Genomic DNA, 24,770 nt, shown 5'->3' with positions numbered 1-24,770 from the left:
TTTATGGTCCTCTGCTTGGCATAAAGGCAGCCAGTGAGCGTGGTGAAAGAAACCATCCTAACCTTCGTGTTATACATATGCCATTGGCTGAATGCCTTTCCACAAAGAGCCGCTTATTTTAAGAGTAGAAAATCATAAACATTGTCAATCGTTGCAAAAGTGGTCTTTAATTCAACAAGGTTTTGACAAAACTCTACGTCTTTCGGGGATGCCCCCTTGCTCACGAGTAAACTGTGTCAATTTCACATTTTGTTAAATAAACACACCATTTGATCCCAAATCCGATAGACATAGTGAACAGATTTCATATTTTAAAATTTCTTCACTCAAAAACATAAGTTAATAATTAACAAATACTGCCTCTAATTCAAAACAGATTTCATTAAATTACCAAGATGTTTCATATATACATTATTGCAATGCCGTGATGAATGTTAAATAAACGTGTCATAAATTCAAAACTCCGTAACTTTATTGTCAGTTTTTTGTGCGTGCACCCTACTGTATTGGCGCTGTCAAACGTCCGGGCTATTGAAATCGGATTCTAAATAGCTACAAAGCTGTTGGATTCAAAGGCCTTCATGCCTATGTGGACAAACAGAGACTTGTTAAAACATATCAAGCCCGGATTTTGCTCTACTCAAGTCAACGTCCCTGGGACTCTCCATATATATATTTATGGCCATAAATGTTACAGATAAAACAAACAGAGAAATATACATCATTATTACACAGCGTATTTAAACTAGTGAACATTTTCATAGGGAATTCTATACAATGATAGTCTAACATCATGTAGTGCTGAGTTAAAAATGGAGAAAAAACCATAGTCAAAATCTTGTCTCGGTCCACCATGTCATGTGACGAATTGTTGTTTTTGCATGTGACAAAATCTAAACATATTCTTCAGACCACATTTACCATGCTAGAATAGGAGAAATAAACCAGGTCCAGTTCCGAGAGTTCACAATATGTCACTGCCAGTAGCTATTTAAAAACATGTATACTTGGCTTTCAATTATTGCAGTTGCTGTAATCATGCAAAAGGATTTTTTATTTACAGCTGCATCCTTAGTTTCTGACTTTTTTAACATGTGGGTACTTTCCCACCAAGTGCCAGAACCCAAACTTCTTCCCAAAACTGTTTAGTTTTCAACTTTCAGACATGAGCATTCATCACAGGATACATGTGGTATCAGTCCCTTCGACCTCTGAGGTGCACAACCTCTCCAGTTACCTCTTTCCAAATGTAGCTTGTCTGTGTAGTTGGTATGCCTGATGGAAGATTAGCGAGTAGATGGGGTGTTGGAAATATGATAGAACTGACACATAAGGATTAATAAGTCACCATTAAGGTTACTTTTCCTAATTTTACATTGTGAGTTTCGTCTTTTCTTATATTATTGGGGGATATCACATCAGTGGAAGAATTTATGGCCAATGAAAGGGTGTAATCATGCTGCTCGATACTTAAGCTAAAAGATTTCTTAAGGCATGACCACAGTGAGCGTTTTTCCTGGAAGAGGCATCAAGACTGTTCTCGCAGGATGCTCTTGAAGTTAAAGGTAAACACATTTATAGACTGCCTGATAAAGAACAATCTGGGGTGTCCTCAATAGATAACCTGCAAATCACTCTGATTGGACTGTGCCTGAAGAGTGCATAGTATGCTTCCTCGGCTTAAGTGGAATATATTGATAGAACAGAATTCCCTATCCAAGCACTGCAGTGAATGAGGTGGGAGCTAATCCATTTACCATTACAGATTTATGGATGCTGAGGAACTAGCCAACAGAACACAGAATGCTATCTTGGACTGGTCAAAATTGTGACTGTGCTGAATATTAATGTTGTGCAGCATTTCCTCAGCAAAGGAAGAGTAAGGATGTAGAGTCAGCTAGAAGAAAAGTAGCTTTTGATAAGGTTGGCTGTGCCCTGAGCACCATTGTGTCCCATCGAAAAATTGCACATAGATGCTTATTTTTATTCTCTAATAAATTAAATTCATTTCTGCAGATAAGTGATGTCAGTCCCCTGAACTTTTCTGTAACTTTCTAAAACACACTCTGTTATATTCAGGAGATTTTATCATATGGACTGAGGACACCTTGTGCCCTATTTTTAATACCCTGAGTCATGATGAGAATAGTTTTCAGCTCTTGTAAGAATTCATAGGTCTCATCCATTTGGAATGGGCACTATTGATCTGGTTTTTAGCTTTCATTGGTAAAGTTCTGAATAGAGTAAGTAAATAGGTTAGTTTGCTCATTCTCAATGTCTCTCTGCCTACTAGGATCATTTGGCCTGAATATAAGACAGAAATTGTCACACCCCTCTTAAAAGCTCTACTCTGTCTCCTTAATACCCGTCCAGTTTCTGCCCTTCTCCTTTCTCAACTAGAACTCCCAACTCCAGTCACATGTCTACTGCAGGATGACTTGGAGGACTTCCATTTTCTTGACTCTCATCAGTCAGGGTTTCGCCTTAGCTACAGCACAAAGCTCGGGTAGTTTTGTTGGCTTTAGACAAACTCAGAACATTTGTGGACATAGCAGTGTTGGTGCTTTGCTCCTAATGGAGTTGCTGGCGGCTTTCAATACCATTGACTGCCAGATCCATGACTGACTGTGATCTCTATAACGGGGCAAGCTTTATTAGAGTCGGGAAGCAATTGGGTCAATTTGGTTGTTTCACCCAGGAACCTAACTCGGGCCCTAGGATGTGTCTGTGAGGCAATGGACTTGTGATCTGCTTGGCCAGGGCTTGAATTTTTCCATGTATGATGACAACACTCATACTGTGTGATATTCAAGGTGGTGTAGGATCAGACCTCGGAAAATTCCAGAAGCACTACATGGGCTCAGAGAGTAGATGAACAATATAAGCCTAATGTGAAACCTCTCTAAAGAAGAGGTTCTGATCACTTGCAATTTTCCTAATACTTCTGATACCAAATTTCCCCATCCCGCAATTAGCAAATGTCCATCACCTGCACAGATGATGCTTTGTCTAGGTCTGTTCATCCTTGAGCTATCCTTAGATCTTTACATTTCACCTCTGATCCGCAGTTGATGTGCTCAACACCTCTTTCTTTGGAGAATTTTTCCTTTCCTGTCCATTAACCATAACACCATTGTTGGTGATGTCATTATCCATTCCAAAGTGGATACTGCAATGCAGGTTCCCCTCACTTCATCTCTGAGAATCCCCATAAACTTAAATAGCAAAATATACAAATTCTAGGTCAATCTTTAATGTTTGTAAATTTCAATTTATCTATGGCATGCTTAAACATCTGAGCCGGCTTCATGTAAAAAAGACAATTGAGTTTAACATTGTTTGCATTCTTCATAAACTTTAGTTCTTTACCCAGCCAAGATACCTGGTACAGTACTCTACAAGGTAATTCCCAACTCACAGACTTAGATCTGCAGCAGAATTTTTTTTTACAATGCCCAAATTTAAACTCTCCATGTGGGCAACCAAATCCTTTAGGGCTGTTGGTCCTTAATTATGGAACAGCCTTCTATTCAGTCTCAGAAAATATTCTTGCCTAAATAGTTTTTATGATGGTTGTTTTCCATGAAAGCAACTTCAGGTCACTGAAAGGCATTACTTCGTAGGACTTGTGCATGAGACAAGGGCGATATTGAGTTTTTGTTTTTGAAGCATGTCTTGGTGGTTAATATCCAAACACCTTCTCTGGGGAAATGAATTTTACAAAATTAAGACCTGACAGTGGATTTTAGTTGTCCGAATTTCCATATTACCTGAGGAGAGTTGTGGCAATAGGAAATCAAACCTAGAGTAAAAAACCATATATAGCCCTTGTTGTAAAAAAAAAAGTCTGATAGAACACGGTTTGCTCCGTATTGGACACTAAAAAATATTTTTCTTTAACTGTAGTCTAAAACAGAAAAACTGCTTGTCAGTTATATTCTAAACCATATAGTCGGCAAGCAAAAATAAAAGTTTAAGGAACCTCAATGTTAATAAGCCTAATTTTTGTTTTTTGTACAGTGGTTTATTAATCGTAGCCATCAATTTATTTTAAGTTTTTTTGGTACTTTTTTAATGCTCTGATCATACGAATGAAAGACACTTTGGAGTTTTGTTGCATATCCTTTGCAAGAAAGACATTTATCGACATAGTCAGGTCTGTAAGCTTACTCTGTATGTGCTAAATCTTGTGTGGTACTTTTGCAGGGAGAATGAGTTGCATACTACATGCATTTCTATTGTTTATCTCACACTTGAGCCAACGAATAAATATTTTCAGACTACGCTGACATTTTTGTTACGGTTGTATACCAACGAATGCAGAAACAAAGTTAGAGCAGAAAAAAATTATTCTGTTATCACAAAAAGTTGTAGGTAGGCAGCTGTCTATTTTATTTAGTTTGAATTGATACAAGGTAGCAAACTCTACATCTCTTTCAATTCTTTTTTTTAGATGACAACCTTTGGGGCATTTCTCCACAAAGGATCTTTCTGTAGGAATTATTTTAATTTGCTGGATTTGCTTGTTGTTGGAGTTTCTCTAGTGTCATTTGGAATTCAGTAAGTATAAAACAATTTGTGCGTGTTATTTCTTGTTGTCAATACATTTTGTATGTTTGTAAAATACATAGGTAACTACAGTACATATCATATAAATGTTATTGATGATAGATGTAAGTATAATAGTACGATAAACATAGCTCAAAGCAATTTCTTTAGAAAAAATGCAAAACATTATGATTAAAAAGGATATAAAATATTTAAATTAAGAATGAACGTGAATATGAAGGAAAACTAAGAAATTGTTATAATGCATTACTTAAAAATCTTAAAATTGTTTTGAGTTGCAGAGTTGTTAACTCTTTTTTGCTTAATGTGTTTAGAGAATATTTAGAGAGCAAGGAGCTAAGCAGAATTCAGTTACAACTTCGGTAACAATGATGCCTAATAAAATACAAACATGTGGCCTAGTAGTTCAGACAGGAAAACTCCTATGGGGAAAGATTTAGACTGAAAATGGTTGCTCCCCCAACCACAAAGAAAAGTTAATAAAATGCAATTGAAACCAAAGGGTGGATCAAGCATTTCAATCTATCACGTTTTTGTCCCAGTTTTGCTAAGGGAAAGTGATATGCCCAAGATGTAGACTGATTGAGCGTTCTGTACACCTGACCAAAGAGGCCCAAAAAGATTTAAACTCTTCTGTGTTTGGTTCTGTTCTCCTTTTGGGGCAGGTCAAGACTGATGGTTCTCAATAGAAAAGAGTACAATCTGCTGATGCAATACCTGATATGTTTTGGTCAGTAGATACATATGATATTAGTTTATTTCGGCTAAAAAGCCATAAAATTAATTCACACAGAGTTTTAAACACCTATACATAAAATCGTGAATTTATAGCAAAGAAGATCATCATTGGGCAATTAATGTACAAATTATTAAAATGTAAACCAGGTGCGTACAATGTGGTACAAAGCTGTTCACAAGGACATTTCCATAAAATGCTGTGTGCAATGCATAGGATTATAGGGATGCCAGCTATCGTTGTCACAATTAACTGCAAATATCTTTCAAATCGTCGCAGCAATAAATGTCAAGTGCGAACCAGGTCATTAGTAACTCTTCTCATACGGAATTACGTACATATACCGTAAAACATTTTCTTATCTCATAAAAACTTTAAAAGACCTACAATACTTTAGCTACAGTTAATATAACACCCGTTGTAACCTCGTGGCCTATTAGTTAATTTAAGGATCATAAGTGGGAACCTGTTTCAATCTAGTTCTCTTTGCCCAAAGGAAATCGGAGACAGCAAAGACAATCTGCTCCTTCATATCACTTTTCAGGATCCTTAAAGCTTCCCAGTCATGTCCCCCAAACCCATAAATGTACATACTGCAATAATCCATTTCTTGCTAGGCAGTGCATACCTTGGGCAAAATAAAAAACATGTTCCTCCATCTCTCTAGACAATGGGCAATGTGGACAATAAATTGGTGAGCAACCTTTGTTATCCTATTTTGATGTAAATAATCTTAACGGCGAAAGATCGATTCTAAACTTTACATACAAGCATGTAACAGACAGATTCTATCCAGATAAGGTTCAAAACTAAGTAAACACTTGTAATTTAAAAATTCCCTAGTTTTACTCCCCTCTTTCTGATCTTTCCAGATCCGCATCACAACACATCCCCAATATGCTCATTTTAGATTAATAATAACGCCATTGGTCGGCTCTCCTGGGGATTTCCATATTTCATCAATTTTAATCATTTCACACAAACACTTGACTTGCCTAAGCCACAGAGTGCGAACGTGTCTATCACAAATAAATAGTTCCAATATGGCTTCCCTATAAGGTGCCAGCTTCACAGTTGTCCAAAGATGCATCCAATGTAATAGTGGTTTTAGTGATGTTACCAGATGGATATTGTTTATTGGTAAGTCACCACGTAATGGTGTGTGAGAAGTGCTCGGAGGTTAGTCAAAGAGGGCCCTAATAAATGTATTCGCACTCTGCGTAAGCGGAGAAGCATCAACATAGCTTCAGAGCTCAGCACCATAGGTAATTGCTGTCACAGCAGTGGCTCTATCTATATACTCTGAGAACTGGTGTCACAGAGCCTTCTGAGGTTGCCTTGTATTTCCTTCCAATTACTAATGCACTCTGATAGAGAATAGTTCTAATTTTAGCAGCCAACCTTACCCCCAAGTAGTCACATACTTTTACCTGTTCTACTGTGGCTCCCTCAATTGTCATCCTCCCTCTAAAGGACCAATGTGGGATCATTGACATACATTTTGATTACTAATTCCTGTGCTGATCTTGAAGCCCCCCACTCTGGCCCAAGAAGAAGAAAAAAGTGCTATGCTCCTTTCCCTGCATACAGCACTTAATTTAAGGGACTAAGAGCCATATGTATAATTCCAAATTGCAATCGCAATTGGGCTCAGTGGTATGTAGGAGAGAAAAACTGCCTCGCAAAATTTGCGATTCCCTATTTTGCGATTGCATTTAAGGAATCGCAAATTACCATTCCTTAAATGCAATGTAAGAAGCACAGAAAAAGTGCAATTTGCCTTAAGGAATCGCAAATTACCACCAACTTCAAGTTGGTGGTAATTTGTGATTTCTCTGAAAAATGCACTTTTTTTGCATTTTTCAAAGTGCCATGTGGTGCACATACATGCCCTTAGGGCATGTATGTGTGCCACATGTGCCCACATGGGCATTTTAGGGGTGCAAAACCCTAGCACCCTTGAAATTGCATTCTCAATTTGCGATTCTCTAATTGAGAATCGAAATTGAGAATGTCTTGAGAGGTGTTCCATAATTGTAAATCGCAATTTGCAATTTAGCAATATGTAGGATTCACAACATTCTTTGCAACTACTACATACATAGCGTTTTGCAATTCTCAAATACTGACTCGCAAAACATGTCGGTTTGAGAATCGCTAAATCAGAATTTGATACATATGGCCCATAAATACTATGACACAACCAAGTGGATGATTTTGTTGATGTCAGATGTTTGTATACTTTTATGTTGGAGCTCATCAGTTCCCTTCCTGGTGGTCTATTAGCACTCAGATATAGACAACATCTTGGCACAAAGCCTTGAAAGAGTTAGATATTGATCAGTAGGAACGGCTATACAATAACTGTTATAGTAGTCTCTGCATGTACCGCTTCTGTTGAGTCAAATTGCTGTAAATAGTAGTTGTTGCTATTTCACAATTTAATGATGCATTGATTCAAAGCCTTTGAATGTGTCAGCGTTACCGGGATCTGAGCACACGGCCTCCAGGTTTCTGAAGGTGTCACCAGTGCATGTAGCTCACTGACCCAGTTTGGCGTCCATTGATAACTAAACTTCTTGAAAGCATTTCTAAAATTAACCACTTCCATGCTAATCACAAGGCCAGCTCGTCATGCAGTTTACTGGAGCTGTGCTTATGACGAGCTGACCTTGTCATGAACAAGGCAAATCTGGGATATTAGCACCCAGCGGGAATTGCCTTAGCATTGAAGGTGTTAAAGAAAGTGTTGCTTAGTGAGTCTCATGGTCAATAGAGATTATACCACAGTGAAGGAGCTAAACGGAGATGACTGGTCCACCTGATAAACTCGCCTTAAATTTCGATATGTTGGCTTTACATTGCATAGAAGTCTACAGGGATCTTGCTAGCTCCTAAAAGGGTGTGTTTTTGGTCACGGCGGGTGCACTTTCCTATACTGCAAGTTTTAATTTAACTCTTTAAGCTATTAGCAACTAGAGCAGTGCCCACAGATCAGTGGCGTCCTTCAACCTCATGTAACAAAACTTATTTCAGAATACAAGTAATATGATTTTTAATTACCTGTTAAGTGCAGGTTCGCATTGAGTTTCCAGAATTATAATGGACATATGCCATATACTATTCAAACTGCATTTAATGCATACCACCTTATTTTTATTGCATACCTAAATCAACTTTTTTTCAGGTCAAGTGCCATATCAGTTGTGAAAATTCTCAGAGTTTTGAGAGTTCTGCGACCCCTGAGAGCAATAAACAGAGCTAAAGGACTAAAGGTGAGGTATTGTTAAAATTTGTAATCATGATATTTCTGATTTTAGAAACAAGTTTGCCATTCAGGCATAATTTGAAATAATAAAATGTTTTATTTGAAGACTGGTGAACCCTACTTCTTTCTCCCGAGTAGTTAGAGGAGAAATACACCCTTCCTTGGCGGAATGCAGCCTGTCAAGTTTATAGATCTCTGACTGTTGACTCCACTGAAGGCACTGCAGCCTTTCTGTGTGGGTGTCATTTGATTTTTAATCATTTTATGAAGTATACAAAAACTTTGTCTTTTACATACACACATTTAAAATGGGTCACACAATGTTCATATTGCTCCCATGAAACCAAAACGCCAGTATTATTTAATTCTGAATGTTTATCCCCATGGAATAGAAATCCCAATCCCTAAGTGCCACTCATCTGGTACCCAACTTTGTATTTCAGACCCCAATAGAAAGGTGGGAATGGGGGGTTGTGGGGGGCAAAAGCACAGAATAAAATAAATGAAGGAAACCCATTCACTGCCCTCCTTTCCGATGATGGACCACAATATCAGGCCCACGTCAAAAGGTGAAACTATATGTAAACTCAGACCCCAATTACCTTTTTTTCTCCTTTCTCCGTCAATTACTGCCTGCTTCCCTCATCTAGTTGTCTGCCTTTTTCTTTTTTTTTTATTATCTTTTCTTCGTGGGTATCCCCAGTTATCATTCACCTCTTTCAGTTCTTCCATCAGTGGAAAATGTGCAATCTCGACTTCTCCCTTTCTCTTATTCCCCAGTCAGGCCCTTTGGTCTCCTGTCCTTGTACTTTACCCTAACCTACACATTTGCCTTACCCTGTTTCCCTTTTCCCTCACAACTCTTTTCTCCCTCCCTACCCGCTACTCTAAAATTAGAAAAATACATCTCTTTTTTAGCCACTCACTTTTCATCACCCCTTTGTTACCATTACTTTAATGATCCTCTGCAGGTTTTGCTGTGTAGTTCCTATAAACCTGTATAGGACAACATAGACTGTGGGATTGGTGTCAAGACTGATTCCAGACACCCCCACCGGGTATGTTTGCCTGTATACCTGCTAGCTCACAGTGCCACTAGAAACCCCTCTTACCAAGAAGAGAATAGTTCTTGTCATCTATCAAATATGACAACTCTGTCCCATCAGAGATCGTGGAAGTAGTGCAATACTTTGGGTCAGTCGCTCATGCTCACTTTGTCTCAGGGAGATACATAGAATAAATGGTGGGGAGGTTTTCAATAAGCATTTGTTGAACCAGCGTCATTCTAGTGTAAAATTGGTGTGCTGAAACAACCAAGACAGAAACATAAATAAATGATTATAATCACCAACAGAGTAAAAGGATGGTAGATTTCTACCGTAGTGCTAAAACAATTAATATAGGCAGGTATAAAAATATCGACATTAATAATGCGTACTCTTACGATGCAACCCTAACTAGATTTATGTAAGTGTACCTAGCATTTATGTAGGTGTAGAGCCAAGAATCCCTCTAGGATAAAGTCAACCCCATTATCTGAGGTAAGAGACTGTGGGACCCCGTCTTGGTCTTGAGATGGACACCCCGCGTGGGATGTCAGACCACTGCGAGCTGGAGTGTTTACGTGCAGGAACCTCTGCGTCTTGCGTCAATGTGATAGCATGGAAGTCCTTTTTCTCCTCTCCCTGCCTCAAGGGTGTTGCACTGCCAAGGCCATACCAGACCTTCTTGGGGCTATGTTCTTGTTTTCGACCGTTAATCTTCAGCTGGCCGCACAGGACTGCTCCATCCCTTCTGCTCAGGGCCACCGAGCTGCACTAAGCTCTCCCGAGTCTGTCACTCCAGTCACCTTGACGACCTGTGAAAAGAAACAACGGGCTTGGTTGGTGGTATACTGATCACCTCTGAGGAAACTGAACTAAGCTTAGCCTTCATGCCAAACCCACTTTCTATGTGGAAGTAGTACACCATACCCCTTTCCTTTATCCCTAAAGTCCTCCACCATGCCCCTACCAGCCCCTCCTCGCTTTTGACCTACACGCCCTCCCAATGTATAAACCCCTAAAAACTGCCTTACCCCCTCTCTACCTCTGCCTGCTGACCGAGACCTGGTCCTTACTGGCATGCCTATTCACCAGCTTTAACTGTCTCAGTCAATGATATTCCACCTCCTTATTGACCCATGTCCTGTATTGCCCTTCGCTCCATAAACCGTTGATCAGCACTAGAATGTAAACATCCTGCACCAGTTGCAAACACACCACACCAAAATCCATATGCTCTGGCACCCCTTCATTCCGTGCCCCATTTGACCTCCCTTGTGCATCTCTTCCTGCCAGCAAGGTCTCCTCATAGTACCCTCCCACCTTTCCCAGGGCCACATGCATGCCTACGCAGAGGTCGTGCCCACTTTTGTAAACTGCGAGGCCTCTACCCATTGCCGAGAGGCCTTGCGCTTGCCTAATGCTACAGCGGTCCTTCCACCAGCACATCGATATTCTGCCCGTGGCCTCAGAGCTGGGGCCACCTTACCCTCACTGGATTCGCCGGATGCCACCACAGCCACACAACTAATGGAACTGAAGGATTGGGTATACCAAACTGCTCTGCTTTGACCGTGGCCCAACAACGACACTGCCTTAACCTGCACAAAGCCAGCAATGCTAAGAGGTACTGATCCTAACGTTACCTCACAAATGACAAAAATGACAGCTAACAGGTACCAAACACAGCGTCACCAAGAAAAAATGGTGGCTGGTACCGCAAAATGGAAGCATATATAGCCCTGGACAAGGCCCAAACCCTGAGCAGTCGTCTGACTGCTCCACTTCTACAAAATACCTGGGAGGCAGACTTCCCTGTGGTCACTTGCCCCCCAAATCCCCCTTTAACTAGACACAGGCCATGATATGTCTGACATAGTAAGTGTCAAAGACAGAAGTGAAAGTTGTAAATGTTTTTATTTAACAGAACTTGAATACTGCTTAATGATTAATAACACTCATGCTATATAACAGTGCCTGAAACACAACTCTAGAAAAGCATTCTCCTTATTAAAACCGAAGATATTGCTTATGTTAACGCGGGGTTTCTGGTCTATATTTATAGATCTAGATCCCAACTCAGGTCGACTGAACCGTTGGTACCTGTCATTGAGTAAAAGGCAATCCACTACTAGGTCAATCAGTTAAAGACTTACACCACTCTAAAGAACCACTTACTAAAAAAAAGTTTTAAAAGTTTATTATAAAGCCAAAGTTAACTGGAGATACAAACATCTCAAAATAAGATTCAAAAGGTATACGGGTATCAATACAAACATACATTTTCTAAATGCTCTTAGTCGGCAGAAGAATATTACCAAAACCAATTCAAGAATCATCAAAGTTGCAAGAATAGATACAAGCTGTAGCTTGTGAGTCATTTACAGAAAGGAAAATTCAGATTAGACTGTCCCTACACTAGACTAAGTGACATCCCTACTTAGCAAGATCTAAACCTAAAAAGGTGTCAGCAGTGGTGACTTCCAAAGAAGATCACACACTTCCCTTAGTCTCCGTTGTAAATCGATCTCGCAGTTCCCTATCTGCCTACCCATCCGCTCTCTAAGGTTCCTCAGACCATCTGCCTTAACTCCACCCCGGGGTGCTGTCCCTAATACAAAAATCACATTTACAATAGAAACGCCCTTTTAGAGACGCCCCTCACGTGGTGTTGGTTCTGGTATTTTCCATGCCGATACTCCTCTGGGCCCATCGTTAAAGTTGACCTTGCTTCCCAGGCTCCTCTCCGGCAGGACGGTACCCCCCAGAAATTCCTGAAGCCTCCTCCAGGCCTGTGCCTGGCTCTCTTGAACAAAAGTCTATTCATCACCTTCTTGATTGGAACCTCCTCGCACCTGCAAACAGACACTTGTACTGTGGGCCCCAAATTCCGACCTCCACCATATCTTCTAAGTCGTAAACCATCGAGCAGGCTCCACAGTTTGTGTCTAACACGACCTTTCTCTAACGAGCACATACAGATCAAAGAAACGACTTTGTCTATTCAGGCCTATTAAAATTACATGAACGGGCCTGTACACTCTACAAACCTTTAATTTCTTAGTTTAAACAATATTCTAACTTATTACACACAATGATTATATGAAACATCTGTAAAACATATATTTCAGTTCTATGATCAGTAATACCTTGGATTACAACAACATTATAATCCACCATCGTGTAAGAGTGTAACAGCATCTTGTACTCTATGTGAACTGCCATGTGGCCTACACATTTCTACATTTAGCAGAATTACATTTTCCCCTACAACAGCCACATAACATGGGATTTCAACATCATTCTAACATCTCTACAAACATCTACATTAGTTCTTCACACTAGTTATAAGTATTCTATTTTAATTAAACACTCTTATATATTTTTTCTCTATAAATTCGACACTCTTATATGATGTTTACTAAACTAATACAACGTGCTTGTAAATATGGTGCACTTCTATAATTTTTCTTGATTTGCGCTCTCTCAATCCCCCCTTTGATGACTTTTAGTAGTCATCATCATCACAACACCCTCCATGAGATATGAATTGAGTCCATAAGTCAATGGAAGATGATGATATCTAATACCTTCGTCTACAGAGGCTGGCAATTTCATGCACACATAACAATTCGTAGCCTCCATGGCATCAATGTACTCATAAAGCAATTTAGCATATGCATTTGATTTAAAGTTTCCCTGTGATGCATCTACATGTAACCTACGAGTCTCATCTGCTAGTAAAGTTTTATCTTTCTCTGTATTGTTCCCCTTTTGACCAGCAGTAGTAGGTTTCTGTATCGATGCAATTTGTGCTTCTTTTGTTGCTTTCTCTTCATTTTCATGTCCCACTACATAAGATATAGTAACTACTAAAACTATAAGAAAAATCACTCCCACTAAAAGTGTGCCTACTATGCATTTTGCCCTGCGGTTCGGGTTGCCAACCTCCATGATCTCAAACAGTGTAGTTCCAGTTTTCTTTCACAGCACAATGTCTCTTTTCTTTGCACAATATCTCTTTTCGAACCACACCTGGAAGCTGATAATCCCTTCTGCAAGATCAGTCTTTGAGTTCCATAGCAACAGACAACCCTAGCCCTTCTCCGTCCACTAAATGGAAGTCTCTAGTTTCCTCTTCTTCCACTTGGCGCTAGGTTATCTCTCAATTTGTTTATTTACAAAGTCTTTATAAAGTCTTTTAGCAATCCAGAATTATACGTGATCCAGCGACTCTAGTCACGCACTCTAATATCTCCAACCGAAGAAGGACCTCCCCAAGTATTGACCGCCTTGGACAACAAGTCGGGAAATCTATTCTGTTAAAAATCATGTCTCTTATTCCACTCAGGTAAGGGGGATAGGGAATATTGAGTGTCAGCAACCCTTCGACCTCCACTCATGGTATCAGCAACACAATTTCCACTGTTATGATGGGGTCAGTACTGGTCAGGGTCACTTCCCTCACCCTCCCAGATCCCCGTACACTGGACATCTGCAGCGAGGTAGGTCCACTCAGGAGTAGCGTATCTTCTGCAAGGCACTCGCACCCTCCTCGATCTTCTCGGACCTTCCTGTTCCTGTCCTTGTGCACTTTCGTCCAAATCCGAGTCTTCAGATATAGGAGCAAGAGTTCTTTCTGGAGTTGACTTCAAGCTCGGCCTCTTTCTTCTTTCAGGCCAACTAGCTTCTCCACGCCTGGTCCTCCTATTTCTTGTCCTCTCACTCTGTTCTTGATCACTCTGGACTTGATCTGTGTCTGAGCCGTATTCACAGCAACTTTCTCCTTCTGTAGCAACTTCAGTTTCACTGTCGACCTGTCCTTCTTCTTCTGGATCTGTAGCGCTCTCAACTTCTTCAGACACCCCCACAGCTTGACTGATCCTCTCTAGTGGTTCACCGTCCACAGCTGGATTTTCATCTGCGAGAGGAGCTGTTTCTTCCAGGGGTGCTGGAACTCTTCGAGTATGGGAAGCGTGGATCCAATTTGGCAGCCCTCCGCACTTCACAGCGGTATTCGTTGTCAGGATAACTTGATAGGGGCCCTTCCAACGCACGTCTAGGCAGTTCTTCCGGACGTGCTTCTTCAGTAGGATCCAGTCACCTGGACACAAGTCATGACATAGATCTCTTGAAGATGGAACTTCAGCCGCCTGCACCTGAAGAGACACAGAATGAATGGCGTCAGACAGACCCTTGCAGTAATCCAGGATCAGATCATCTGTAATATTCAACAAAGCTGTAGTCGGTACAGACGGAAGTCTCATTGCCCTCCCCATTAAAACTTTGTGTGGAGAGAGACCTGTCCTCCTATCTGGTGTGCTACGCATACTCATGAGTACCAAGGGCAGCGCATTAGGCCAGCTTAAGGACGTCGATGAACATACTTTGGCTATTCGAGACTTCAAAGTGCCGTTGATCTGCTCCACGATACCTGAAGCCTCTGGTCGATAGCTACAGTGCAACTTCTGATCAATGTTTAATGCAGAGCAAAGCATCTTCACAACTTCACTGTTGAAATGAGTTCCTCGATCTGATTCCAGTGAGGTCGGCACCCCGAAGCGCGGGATCAACTCTCTAAGCAACAACTTTGCTACTGTGAGTGTATCGCACCTGCGTGTAGGGTATGCTTCGACCCATCTGGAAAATATACATACAACCACCAGAACATACCTGAGGCGGTTGCTTTTTGGCATTTCAATAAAATCTAATTGCATCCTGTTGAAAGGCCCCCCAGACCTCCCAATGTGACTCATTGTAACTGGTGTTCTTTTCCCTATGTTCAATTGTTGACAAGTAACGCATCTCCTACAGACTGCTTCTGCTGCAATCCTAAACTTAGGGCAATACCAAGTCTGCCTAAACACCCTCAGCATGGCATCTCTTCCTAAGTGTACTGGACCATGTATCTGTCGTGCCATTGGACTCACCAATTCCTCAGGTAATACTGCCCTTCCATCTGCTGAAACCCAGAAATCCATTTCACTTTTCACACACCCTGCTGTTTCCCATGCCTTTTTCTCCGACTCAGGTGCATTCTCTTGCATGTTTTTCAAATCCTCCCAAGTATCTACTGTTTCTAGCATCATGTTTAACTCTGTTTTTTCCTGAGCCCCACCTACTTCCACCTCCGTGAAAGAATATCCTTGCTCTGCACAATAGCGGGCAACTTCGTCTGCATATCTATTACCTTGTGACACAAAATCTGTATTTTTGGTGTGGGCTACGCATTTGACGATTGCAATTGCAGCTGGACCTTGTAATGCTTCTAACAGCAGTCTCACAAATTCCCCATTTCGAATAGGCGAACCAGAGGAGGTCATGTAACCTCTCTGAGACCACAATTGCCCAAAATCATGAACTACACCGAAACCATATTGGCTATCGGTATAAATGGTGACTCTAATTTTGCTACCTGCTATACAGGCACGCGTCAATGCAATGATTTCTGCTACCTGAGCAGAGTGTACTCCTTCCAGGCAAGCAGATTTCACAACTCCAATAATGGTGCAAACAGCATAAGCTGCTCTCAACCGACCAGTATCATCTCTTAAACATGAGCCATCGACAAAGAAAATTTCATCAGGGTCGATCAACGGCTCGTCCACAATATCTGGTCTTGGCTTCGTGCATAGTTCAGTCACATCAAGGCAATCGTGATCTTCACATTCTTCGCCTTCTATATCATTAGGAAGTGGCATCAATGTAGCAGGATTCAAAACAGAGCACCTCTTAAGGGTCACGTTCTCCGCAGCAAGAATAACTTGCTCATAGCGCGTGAGCCTACTATTGGTCAAGTGCTGTGTCTTGGTCCTGGTCATTAACAGTTCTACAGAATGAGGTACATACACCACTAACTGGTGTCCCATGACAATATTTTCACACTGCTCAATGCTGACACCTGTTGCAGCAACGGATTTGAGACATCCGGGCAACGCTGCGGCTACCGGATCTAAAGTAGCTGAAAAGTATGCAACTGGTCTAGGGGCATTTCCATGAATCTGTACCAAAACTGACAAAGCACAACCCTCCCTTTCGCAACAGAAAAGTGAAAATGGTTTTTCATAGTCAGGCATCCCCAAAGCTGAAGCACGACACAAGTCCTCTCTCAGCTGTAGAAACGCCATCAAACAATCCTTGTCCCATGGTACCGGATCACTCACCTCCTTGTGCGTCAGTTTTTGTAAAGGTTTTGCTTTCAGTGAAAAGTTAGCTATCCACTGTCGGCAATAACCAACCATTCCTAGGAACATCCTGACTTCTCTCTGTGTCTTAGGCGCGTTCATTTTCATTATCGCCTCTATCCTATCTGGTGACACCTTGCGCTTTCCCTTTTCTATCCGGTGACCCAAGTACTGTACTTCTGTCAGACAGTACTGCAATTTGTTCGGGGATACCTTGTGTCCATTTTCAGCTAAATGGTTCAGCAAGGCAATGGTATCTATCTTGCAAGCCTCTTCCGTTCCTGACGCAACAAGTAGGTCGTCTATGTACTGGACCAGAACCGAGTTCTGCGGCAGTACCAGACTTTCAAGATTTTTCTTCAACAGCTGGTTGAAAATTGATGGGCTTTCTGTATACCTCTGGGGGATACGACACCATGTTAAAACACGATTTTCCAGCTTAAATGCAAAAAGGTACTGGCTCTCCTCATCTAATGGAATTGAAAAGAAAGCCTGACAAAGATCTATCACTGTGAACCACTCAGCTTGGAATGGTATCTGAAACAATATCACTGATGGATTCGGTACCACTGGACAACGTGAAACAACTATGTTATTAATCTTTTGAAGATCTTGTACTATTCTAAATTTCCCACTAGGTTTCTGCAAACCGATAATCGGGGAGTTACATGGACTTCCCACGATTTCCTTCAGTATTCCCTGTTGAATCATAGAGCCGATTACGGGTTTTATTCCTGCAATCGTCTCCGGGGTCAATTTATATTGGGGCGTTCTTGGATATTCAGCATTTGGTTTTACCATAATCTTCACTGGTTCTACTCTTTTGATCAGTCCTATCTCTTCTCCAGTAAAATCCCATACCCCTGATGACACTGCATCTCGTAAATCCCATGGAAGGTCCTCCACAGTCAGGGTAGGATACAGCTCTATGCATGTTCTCGAATTTGTAACTTTAAAAGTAGCATCATCGTCTGTAGTCTGTACCTCCACTCCCTGAGGTGTGCAGTATATTGTGCAGTTCAGTTTGCACAATAAGTCCCTTCCTAACAGACACACAGGACTAGAATCACATACCACAAACTGATGTTCATCCGTGTAGTTTCCTATTTTCACTGATACTGGTTCCGTCAAAGGGCTATTCATTCTACTATTTGCGACTCCTACCACCTGAATCGTTTCCCCCGACATTGGTAGATCTGGAACCACTGCCGATCTCAAAGTTGATCGAGTAGCTCCAGTATCCACCAAGAATGTTGTAGGACACCCTGCCACTTCAGCCTCAACAAACGGTCCTCTTTGATCCACCTCTAGAACTGCCCCGAGGGTACAGTCCTCCTCTCTGCTTACACGTCGTCCCGTCAATGGATCAACGTAGTAACTCTCTTCTCCATCTATAAAAAGAGGCATCTGTCTATGGATCGTTCCTCCGGTCGAAATCTTTGGTGGCTGTGGGAACTGATCTCGTGGAGCCGAAGTCCCCCCTTTGGCCACCTTCCCCTTTGCCACTGTCACCCTTTGGACTGGAACTTCCTGCACTTCCTCCTCTAGAACTTCTAGTTCTCCGTTTTCAGGGTTATAGGGACAGTCGCGTCTCCAATGTCCCACCTGGTGACACTGGTGGCACTTTGTCGTTTTTTTCAATGTAGCAAAATCTATTCTAGGTCTCGGATTATCCTCGTTGTCCTTATTCTGATTAGTTAATTTCCGTCCCATTGTCCCTGTTCCCTGTTGCTGCTGTCCTCCCTTTCCAGCTGACTGCATTTGCACCATCATCAGTTTCTCTTTTAGTTTCTTTGCTTTGGACTCTATTTCATCACTGCAATACCTTGCATATCTCAAAATTTCATCCAATGGTTTGTTTTGCCAACAAATTAAATGTTGCTGAATCATCAAACAAATATCAGGTCTCAACCCCAAAACGAACTTTGATACAAACTGTCCTATATCCTTGGGATCCATTACATCTAGTCCACTGTATTGTTTGAATGCTTTCAGCAACCGCTCATAGTACTCATGAACTGTCTCCTTGGGTTCCTGTCTTGTTCGGTCTATTTTTACCCAATCTATATCTTGTGGTGGCACCTTATCCTTCAGCCATGTCATCACCCTTTCATATTTTGCCATTACACTTTCAGATGGTCCATTAGTACGAGTATCCCTTTCTGGTTCTGCAGTTGGCCATTCGACACTAACCTTGCATGCTATCCACAAGTCTCCTGGGACCACTATGTCAAACAAGGTGTTCAAATCAATCCACAATACTTTTGAGATCTTCACAAACCTCTCTACCTGCTTGTACCACTCTACAGGGTTCTCCCTTAACTTCGGAAATGAGTTGGTAAATGCAGCTAAATCTCCCCTACTCCAGGGCACGTGTACATAATTCCCATTCGCTATTTCTCGCAAAGGGAATGCCTCCATCTGCATTAGCCTTCCCTCCGGAGACATCACATTCGCACTCCGCCTAACAGTTCCCTTTTTGGACTACCTCTCTTCCCATTTGTCCAGATCTCTCCATGCTCTTATTCCTGTGATCAGTTCCCTTATGTGTGTTTTTAATCCAGTTGTCCTCCTCTCATCTAGGTCCTGATCTGAATAATGCAACCTGTGGTTACCCTGTAATGCCTTGGTTCTGGACAAATCTACCATATACTTGTCTGCCAGTTCAGATAGTTTCTCATGAATTGCTCTTGCCTTTCGAGTGATATCCTTTGCTATGAACAGCAGCTCATCTTGTTCGTACAAGTCAATCCTTTCTAAAGGCAACGTACCCTCGATTATATCGTTCAGGTCAGATCTTAAGCTGGTCACATTGAGTCTTTTGGCTTTTATTACAGCCTTCAGTATGCCATCTCTAGAGAATCCATTTACCTCTCTCCCATCACAGCTCTGAGTCCTACGTCTAGGCTCAGGCGAGTTATGGGGAGTCCTCCCATGCTCCCATCTCTCCAGGTCCCATGCAGTTCCATCCTCTCTGGGTGTATAGTGGAACACTCCTCTATTTCCCATAGTCCCACCTTTCCCATTCTGCCTGGTTTCTCTAGGTGCATGGTAAGACATTCCGTTATTCCCCATTTCTTCACCATTTGCCGGTGGTCTCTGATCACTCGACACCTGGCAAGATCCTTCACTGTTCCCAGTGTTCCTACGATTCCAGTGCTGTACGTTATCATTAGGTGCGTGGTGAGTGCACCTAAACCTTTCCCTGTATTCTTGGGTCCTTTGGTCTCCCTCACTTTGAATGAAACGAGATGTCTCCCCACACTCCGTACTTCTGCCTCTTTGCTCCTGACCATTTCCTCCGTCAATTTGACATGTAACTCCTCTACTCTCCTGACTTTTACCGTCCCACTCCCGACTGCTTTCGCTGGCCCCGCAGTGAGATAATATTCCATTGCCTCGACTTCCCCATTCTGCTTCTGCTCTTGACCTGTTGCTCGGTACTTCTGTGGACCCATCCCATTCCCTCAAGTCAGCCCTCAACTCTTTATAGGATTTCGGCCGTGGTCCCCTCAGGTCCATCGGTCCTCTCTGACCCCCCAGTTCTGTTACGGGAGCCACTGCTGAATCCAATGGGGTGCTCCACGTTATCGGTCCTGGCAATTGCCTCCAGGCATTTGTCGTGTTATTCCTTCTTTCCATCTCAACTCTCTCTCTCTCTCTCTCCGTACCTGTTCTTCATCTCTCCCTTTCTCTGGGTGATAAACCGACACTATAGGACCTATTGTAACGGGTACTTGAAGAGCGTCTGGCAAACCATAAGGCTCAACCCTCTCTGTTACTGGCATCTTCTGCACCACCACCTTTCCGACTACTCCTTGTACAGGGCTATGTTGAGGTATCTCCTCACCTTTGCTAGGTACGCAATCCGCAATAGGGAGTGGCCTATACCCTTCGATGTCGACCCTATCCCCCCTTGGGAGTTCAGTACCTTCCATCTCCCTATAGTCCGGAGGCGGTCTATCTATCAACAACCTATTTATTAGGCCATCTTCCGACTCGCTCTCTTCATCCTCTTCCATGGATTTCTTTCCTCCTGTAACCTCTCTCATTGGATACAACTTATCCACTTCAATCGTCTGTACCCTCCATTTCTTGGCTTCCGCATCCCATTTGGCATCTTGCACTGCCCTTACTGATCGCCTTACCCTTTCCTGGCGTCTGTTCTGATTCCTGTCGTGCGCCGCCCTAATCCACGCATTAAGGGCCTCAAACTGTGTTGGTCTAGGCAAAGGTCTCAATGAGGACATAACTGCTTTCAGCTGACGCAACACTTCTAGTCTAAACGTTCCGTATTTCGGAAAAGTCAGTTCCTCATTCCCTTCTGTAATCTTACTCCAAGTATCAAGCCACAGTATAGTATGCAACCCAACATTCGTTGCCATATAGTGAGCTGGTGTACCCTCTGGCGGTGCCTCTTCCCCGAAATCAAATTCTCTTCTTTTTCTCTTAAAAATCCCTCTCAAGCATTTAAAACAAAATTTCTATTTTCTCCGCGTTCGTTTACTTCCTGATGACAATCCACCAATCTCAGCGCGGTTTTCGCTAACTGGCCTATCACTGCGCGGCTCTTCGCTGACGTCACACCAACCGCCCTATCTCAGCGCGGCTTCACACCAACCGCCCTATCTCAGCGCGGCTCTCGCTGACGTCACACCAACCGCCCTATCTCAGCACGGCTTCACACCAACCGCCCTATCAAAGCGCGGCTCTCGCTAACGTCACTCGTCTCCCCTTCGCAGCAGTTCCCCTCCTTTCTCCGCTCGTCTCCCGGTCATGCATGCGTCCCATTCATACTCTGAAAAATTATTACTTCCGACCAAGCGATCACTTTCCTTGACTGTACGTCCACAGTCTAACTGTAATTGTCACCTTAACTGACGAAATGTCTTTCCGTGTACGTCCAGACAATCGCCTTCTCTGATAGGTTACTTGCACACGGTAACTTTCGACCTGCGTCGGTTACCCACACACTCACTCTTGCATTCCCCCTATCTCGGTCCTGCGGGCGATCAATGGTACCTCATGACCCCCTATCTCTGGTCGACAACTACTCTGGATGTTCGATACACCCGAACCACTTAAGCTCTACCCCGAACTTAAGATTTTCACCAGTTCACCGGTTCCCCCGTTTCCCAGGTTACCAGTTTACCAGTCTGCCAGGTTGCGCGCGCTCACAACCCTCTCTCATTCACACTACAGGCATTCAACTCCGCATGACATTACAATACAAATACAACACAAAACACCGCAATCTGTCCACGCATGACCCTTGTTATACTCACTCTCGTCCGATTCTGCTGCTTGTCTCTCGCGCCGTCAGCACCTTCTTCGGCAGGCCACCTCTCGATCTCTAGGGACCTTGGGGTAAACTTAACCTAGTCTAGATCACCTTCCTCAAGAAGGTAACCATCCTCACTCTGCTACCAACTGTTAACGCGGGGTTTCTGGTCTATATCTATAGATCTAGATCCCAACTCAGGTCGACTGAACCGTTGGTACCTGTCATTGAGTAAAAGGCAATCCACTACTAGGTCAATCAGTTAAAGACTTACACCACTCTAAAGAACCCCTTACTAAAAAAAAATTTTAAAAGTTTATTATAAAGCCAAAGTTAACTGGAGATACAAACATCTTAAAATAAGATTCAAAAGGTATACGGGTATCAATACAAACATAAATTTTCTAAATGCTCTTAGTCGGCAGAAGAATATTACCAAAACCAATTCAAGAATCATCAAAGTTGCAAGAATAGATACAAGCTGTAGCTTGTGAGTCATTTACAGAAAGGAAAATTCAGATTAGTCTGTCCCTACACTAGACTAAGTGACATCTCTACTTAGCAAGATCTAAACCTAAAAAGGTGTCAGCAGTGGTGACTTCCAAAGAAGATCACACACTTCCCTTAGTCTCCGTTGTAAATCGATCTCGCAGTTCCCTATCTGCCTACCCATCTGCTCTCTAGGTTTCCTCCGACCATCTGCCTTAACTCCACCCCGGGGTGCTGTCCCTAATACAAAAATCACATTTACAATAGAAACGCCCTTTTAGAGACGCCCCTCACGTGGTGTTGGTTCTGGTATTTTCCATGCCGATACTCCTCTGGGCCCATCGTTAAAGTTGACCTTGCTTCCCAGGCTCCTCTCCGGCAGGACGGTACCCCCCAGAAATTCCTGAAGCCTCCTCCAGGCCTGTGCCTGGCTCTCTTGAACAAAAGTCTATTCATCACTTTCTTGATTGGAACCTCCTCGCACCTGCAAACAGACACTTGTACTGTGGGCCCCAAATTCCGACCTCCACCATATCTTCTAAATCGTAAACCATCGAGCAGGCTCCACAGTTTGTGTCTAACACGACCTTTCTCTAACGAGCACATACAGATCAAAGAAACGACTTTGTCTATTCAAGCCTATTAAAATTACATGAACGGGCCTGTACACTCTACACACCTTTAATTTCTTAGTTTAAACAATATTCTAACTTATTACACACAATGATTATATGAAACATCTATAAAACATATATTTCAGTTCTATGATCAGTAATACCTTGGATTACAACAACATTAAAATCCACCATCGTGTAAGAGTGTAACAGCATCTTGTACTCTATGTGAACTGCCATGTGGCCTACACATTTCTACATTTAGCATAATTACATTTTCCCCTACAACAGCCACATAACATGGGATTTCAACATCATTCTAACATCTCTACAAACATCTACATTAGTTCTTCACACTAGTTATAAGTATTCTATTTTAATTAAACACTCTTATATATTTTTCTCTATAAATTCGACACTCTTATATGATGTTTACTAAACTAATACAACATGCTTGTAAATATGGTGCACTTCTATAATTTTTCTTGATTTGCGCTCTCTCATTTAGATCACCGTGCTCAGGGTCTTTCAAAGAAGCACCGATTGATCTACACTCTATTTTACCTCCTTATCTTTTTCCAAGTCACTTCACAATCTGCCTGCAGTAAAATCTCAGTCACTCAGTATCTGATAATTCCAAAGCCCTTGAGGAAATTCATAGCTTGCATGTTGTCTCTGAAAATATTTTTTTACCAATTGAGGAACTGAAGAGAGCTGGGGAGGCGCTGTGCTGGGGGAGTGAACTCGCAAAAACTGAATAGACGCGATTTTCAGAGGTGTTAAAAGGCCTTTTCTAATACTGTTAATGCTGAATAAAATAGCAGCAGGAGCCAATCCATCTATTTCCCTGGTACAGCAGGCAGAGCAAGTAAGGCAGGAGCACCAATCGCTAAAGAATGAGAATGCATTAAACGCAAAATCATTTTCAAGTTGGACCCCAAAATTACTAATTACAGCATGCAAAAGTTGCCAGTCCTGGCCAGGTGGTCTGGTAAATATTCTACTATTAAATTCACACAAAAAAAACTGTAAATCTGTCTAACAAATAAACCATTCATAGAAATCTTCCTAAATTGCTTTTTCGTGTGTACCAAAGTGTTTATCAGTGGATTATTTTGACAATGGAAAGGGGCCTTTTGGCTCACAGACTTGAAATCTATCCTCATAAAAACCTTGGACAAAATCACAGAGAAAGTTGTCAAAATGTGGATTATACTCTTATCCATTGCAGACATTTCAGACTGGTTACCTCATTCACATATGACGGGGTGGATGCGAGCTGAGTTTAGGATTTTCGTAAATTATTCAGGTAACTTGCTTATTGATCCTCCTTGACTTCTCTTCTGCCTGCGACACTGTGAACCATTTCAAACTACTATCTACTCTAGAACACAGGATGGGCTTATCAGGGTCGGTATTGAATTGGTTCACTTCCTTCCTTCAAAACAGATCCCAAAGATTCAAGATGAATCAATCTCTTTCTCAGCCCCGTACAATGACTATGGGGGTTCAACAGGGGTCCGCCCTATTGTGGAAATTTGGCAGAGATCGATGTTAGCATTTAGCTGAAGCCATCTTTTTTCCAG

The 24,770-nt window shown here is 42.1% G+C and overlaps 1 protein-coding gene across 2 annotated transcripts in view; it reads left to right on the top strand.

Annotated features, from left to right (window-relative positions):
• Positions 1-24,770, top strand: part of CACNA1D (calcium voltage-gated channel subunit alpha1 D) — a 1,365,963-nt gene that overhangs the window by 817,414 nt on the left and 523,779 nt on the right. For both annotated transcript variants that reach the window (XM_078661595.1, XM_078661596.1), the window contains exons 22-23: positions 4,454-4,560; positions 8,493-8,580. In XM_078661595.1, the coding sequence (XP_078517721.1) occupies positions 4,454-4,560; positions 8,493-8,580 (195 nt within the window). The remainder of the gene's footprint in view (positions 1-4,453; positions 4,561-8,492; positions 8,581-24,770) is intronic.

The sequence above is a fragment of the Lissotriton helveticus genome, chromosome 9 (genome assembly GCF_964261635.1).
Source record: "Lissotriton helveticus chromosome 9, aLisHel1.1, whole genome shotgun sequence".
Classification (NCBI taxonomy): Eukaryota; Metazoa; Chordata; class Amphibia; order Caudata; family Salamandridae; genus Lissotriton; species Lissotriton helveticus.
Note: the sequence above shows the minus strand (reverse complement) of the source record. Positions and strands in the feature narration are given on the sequence as shown.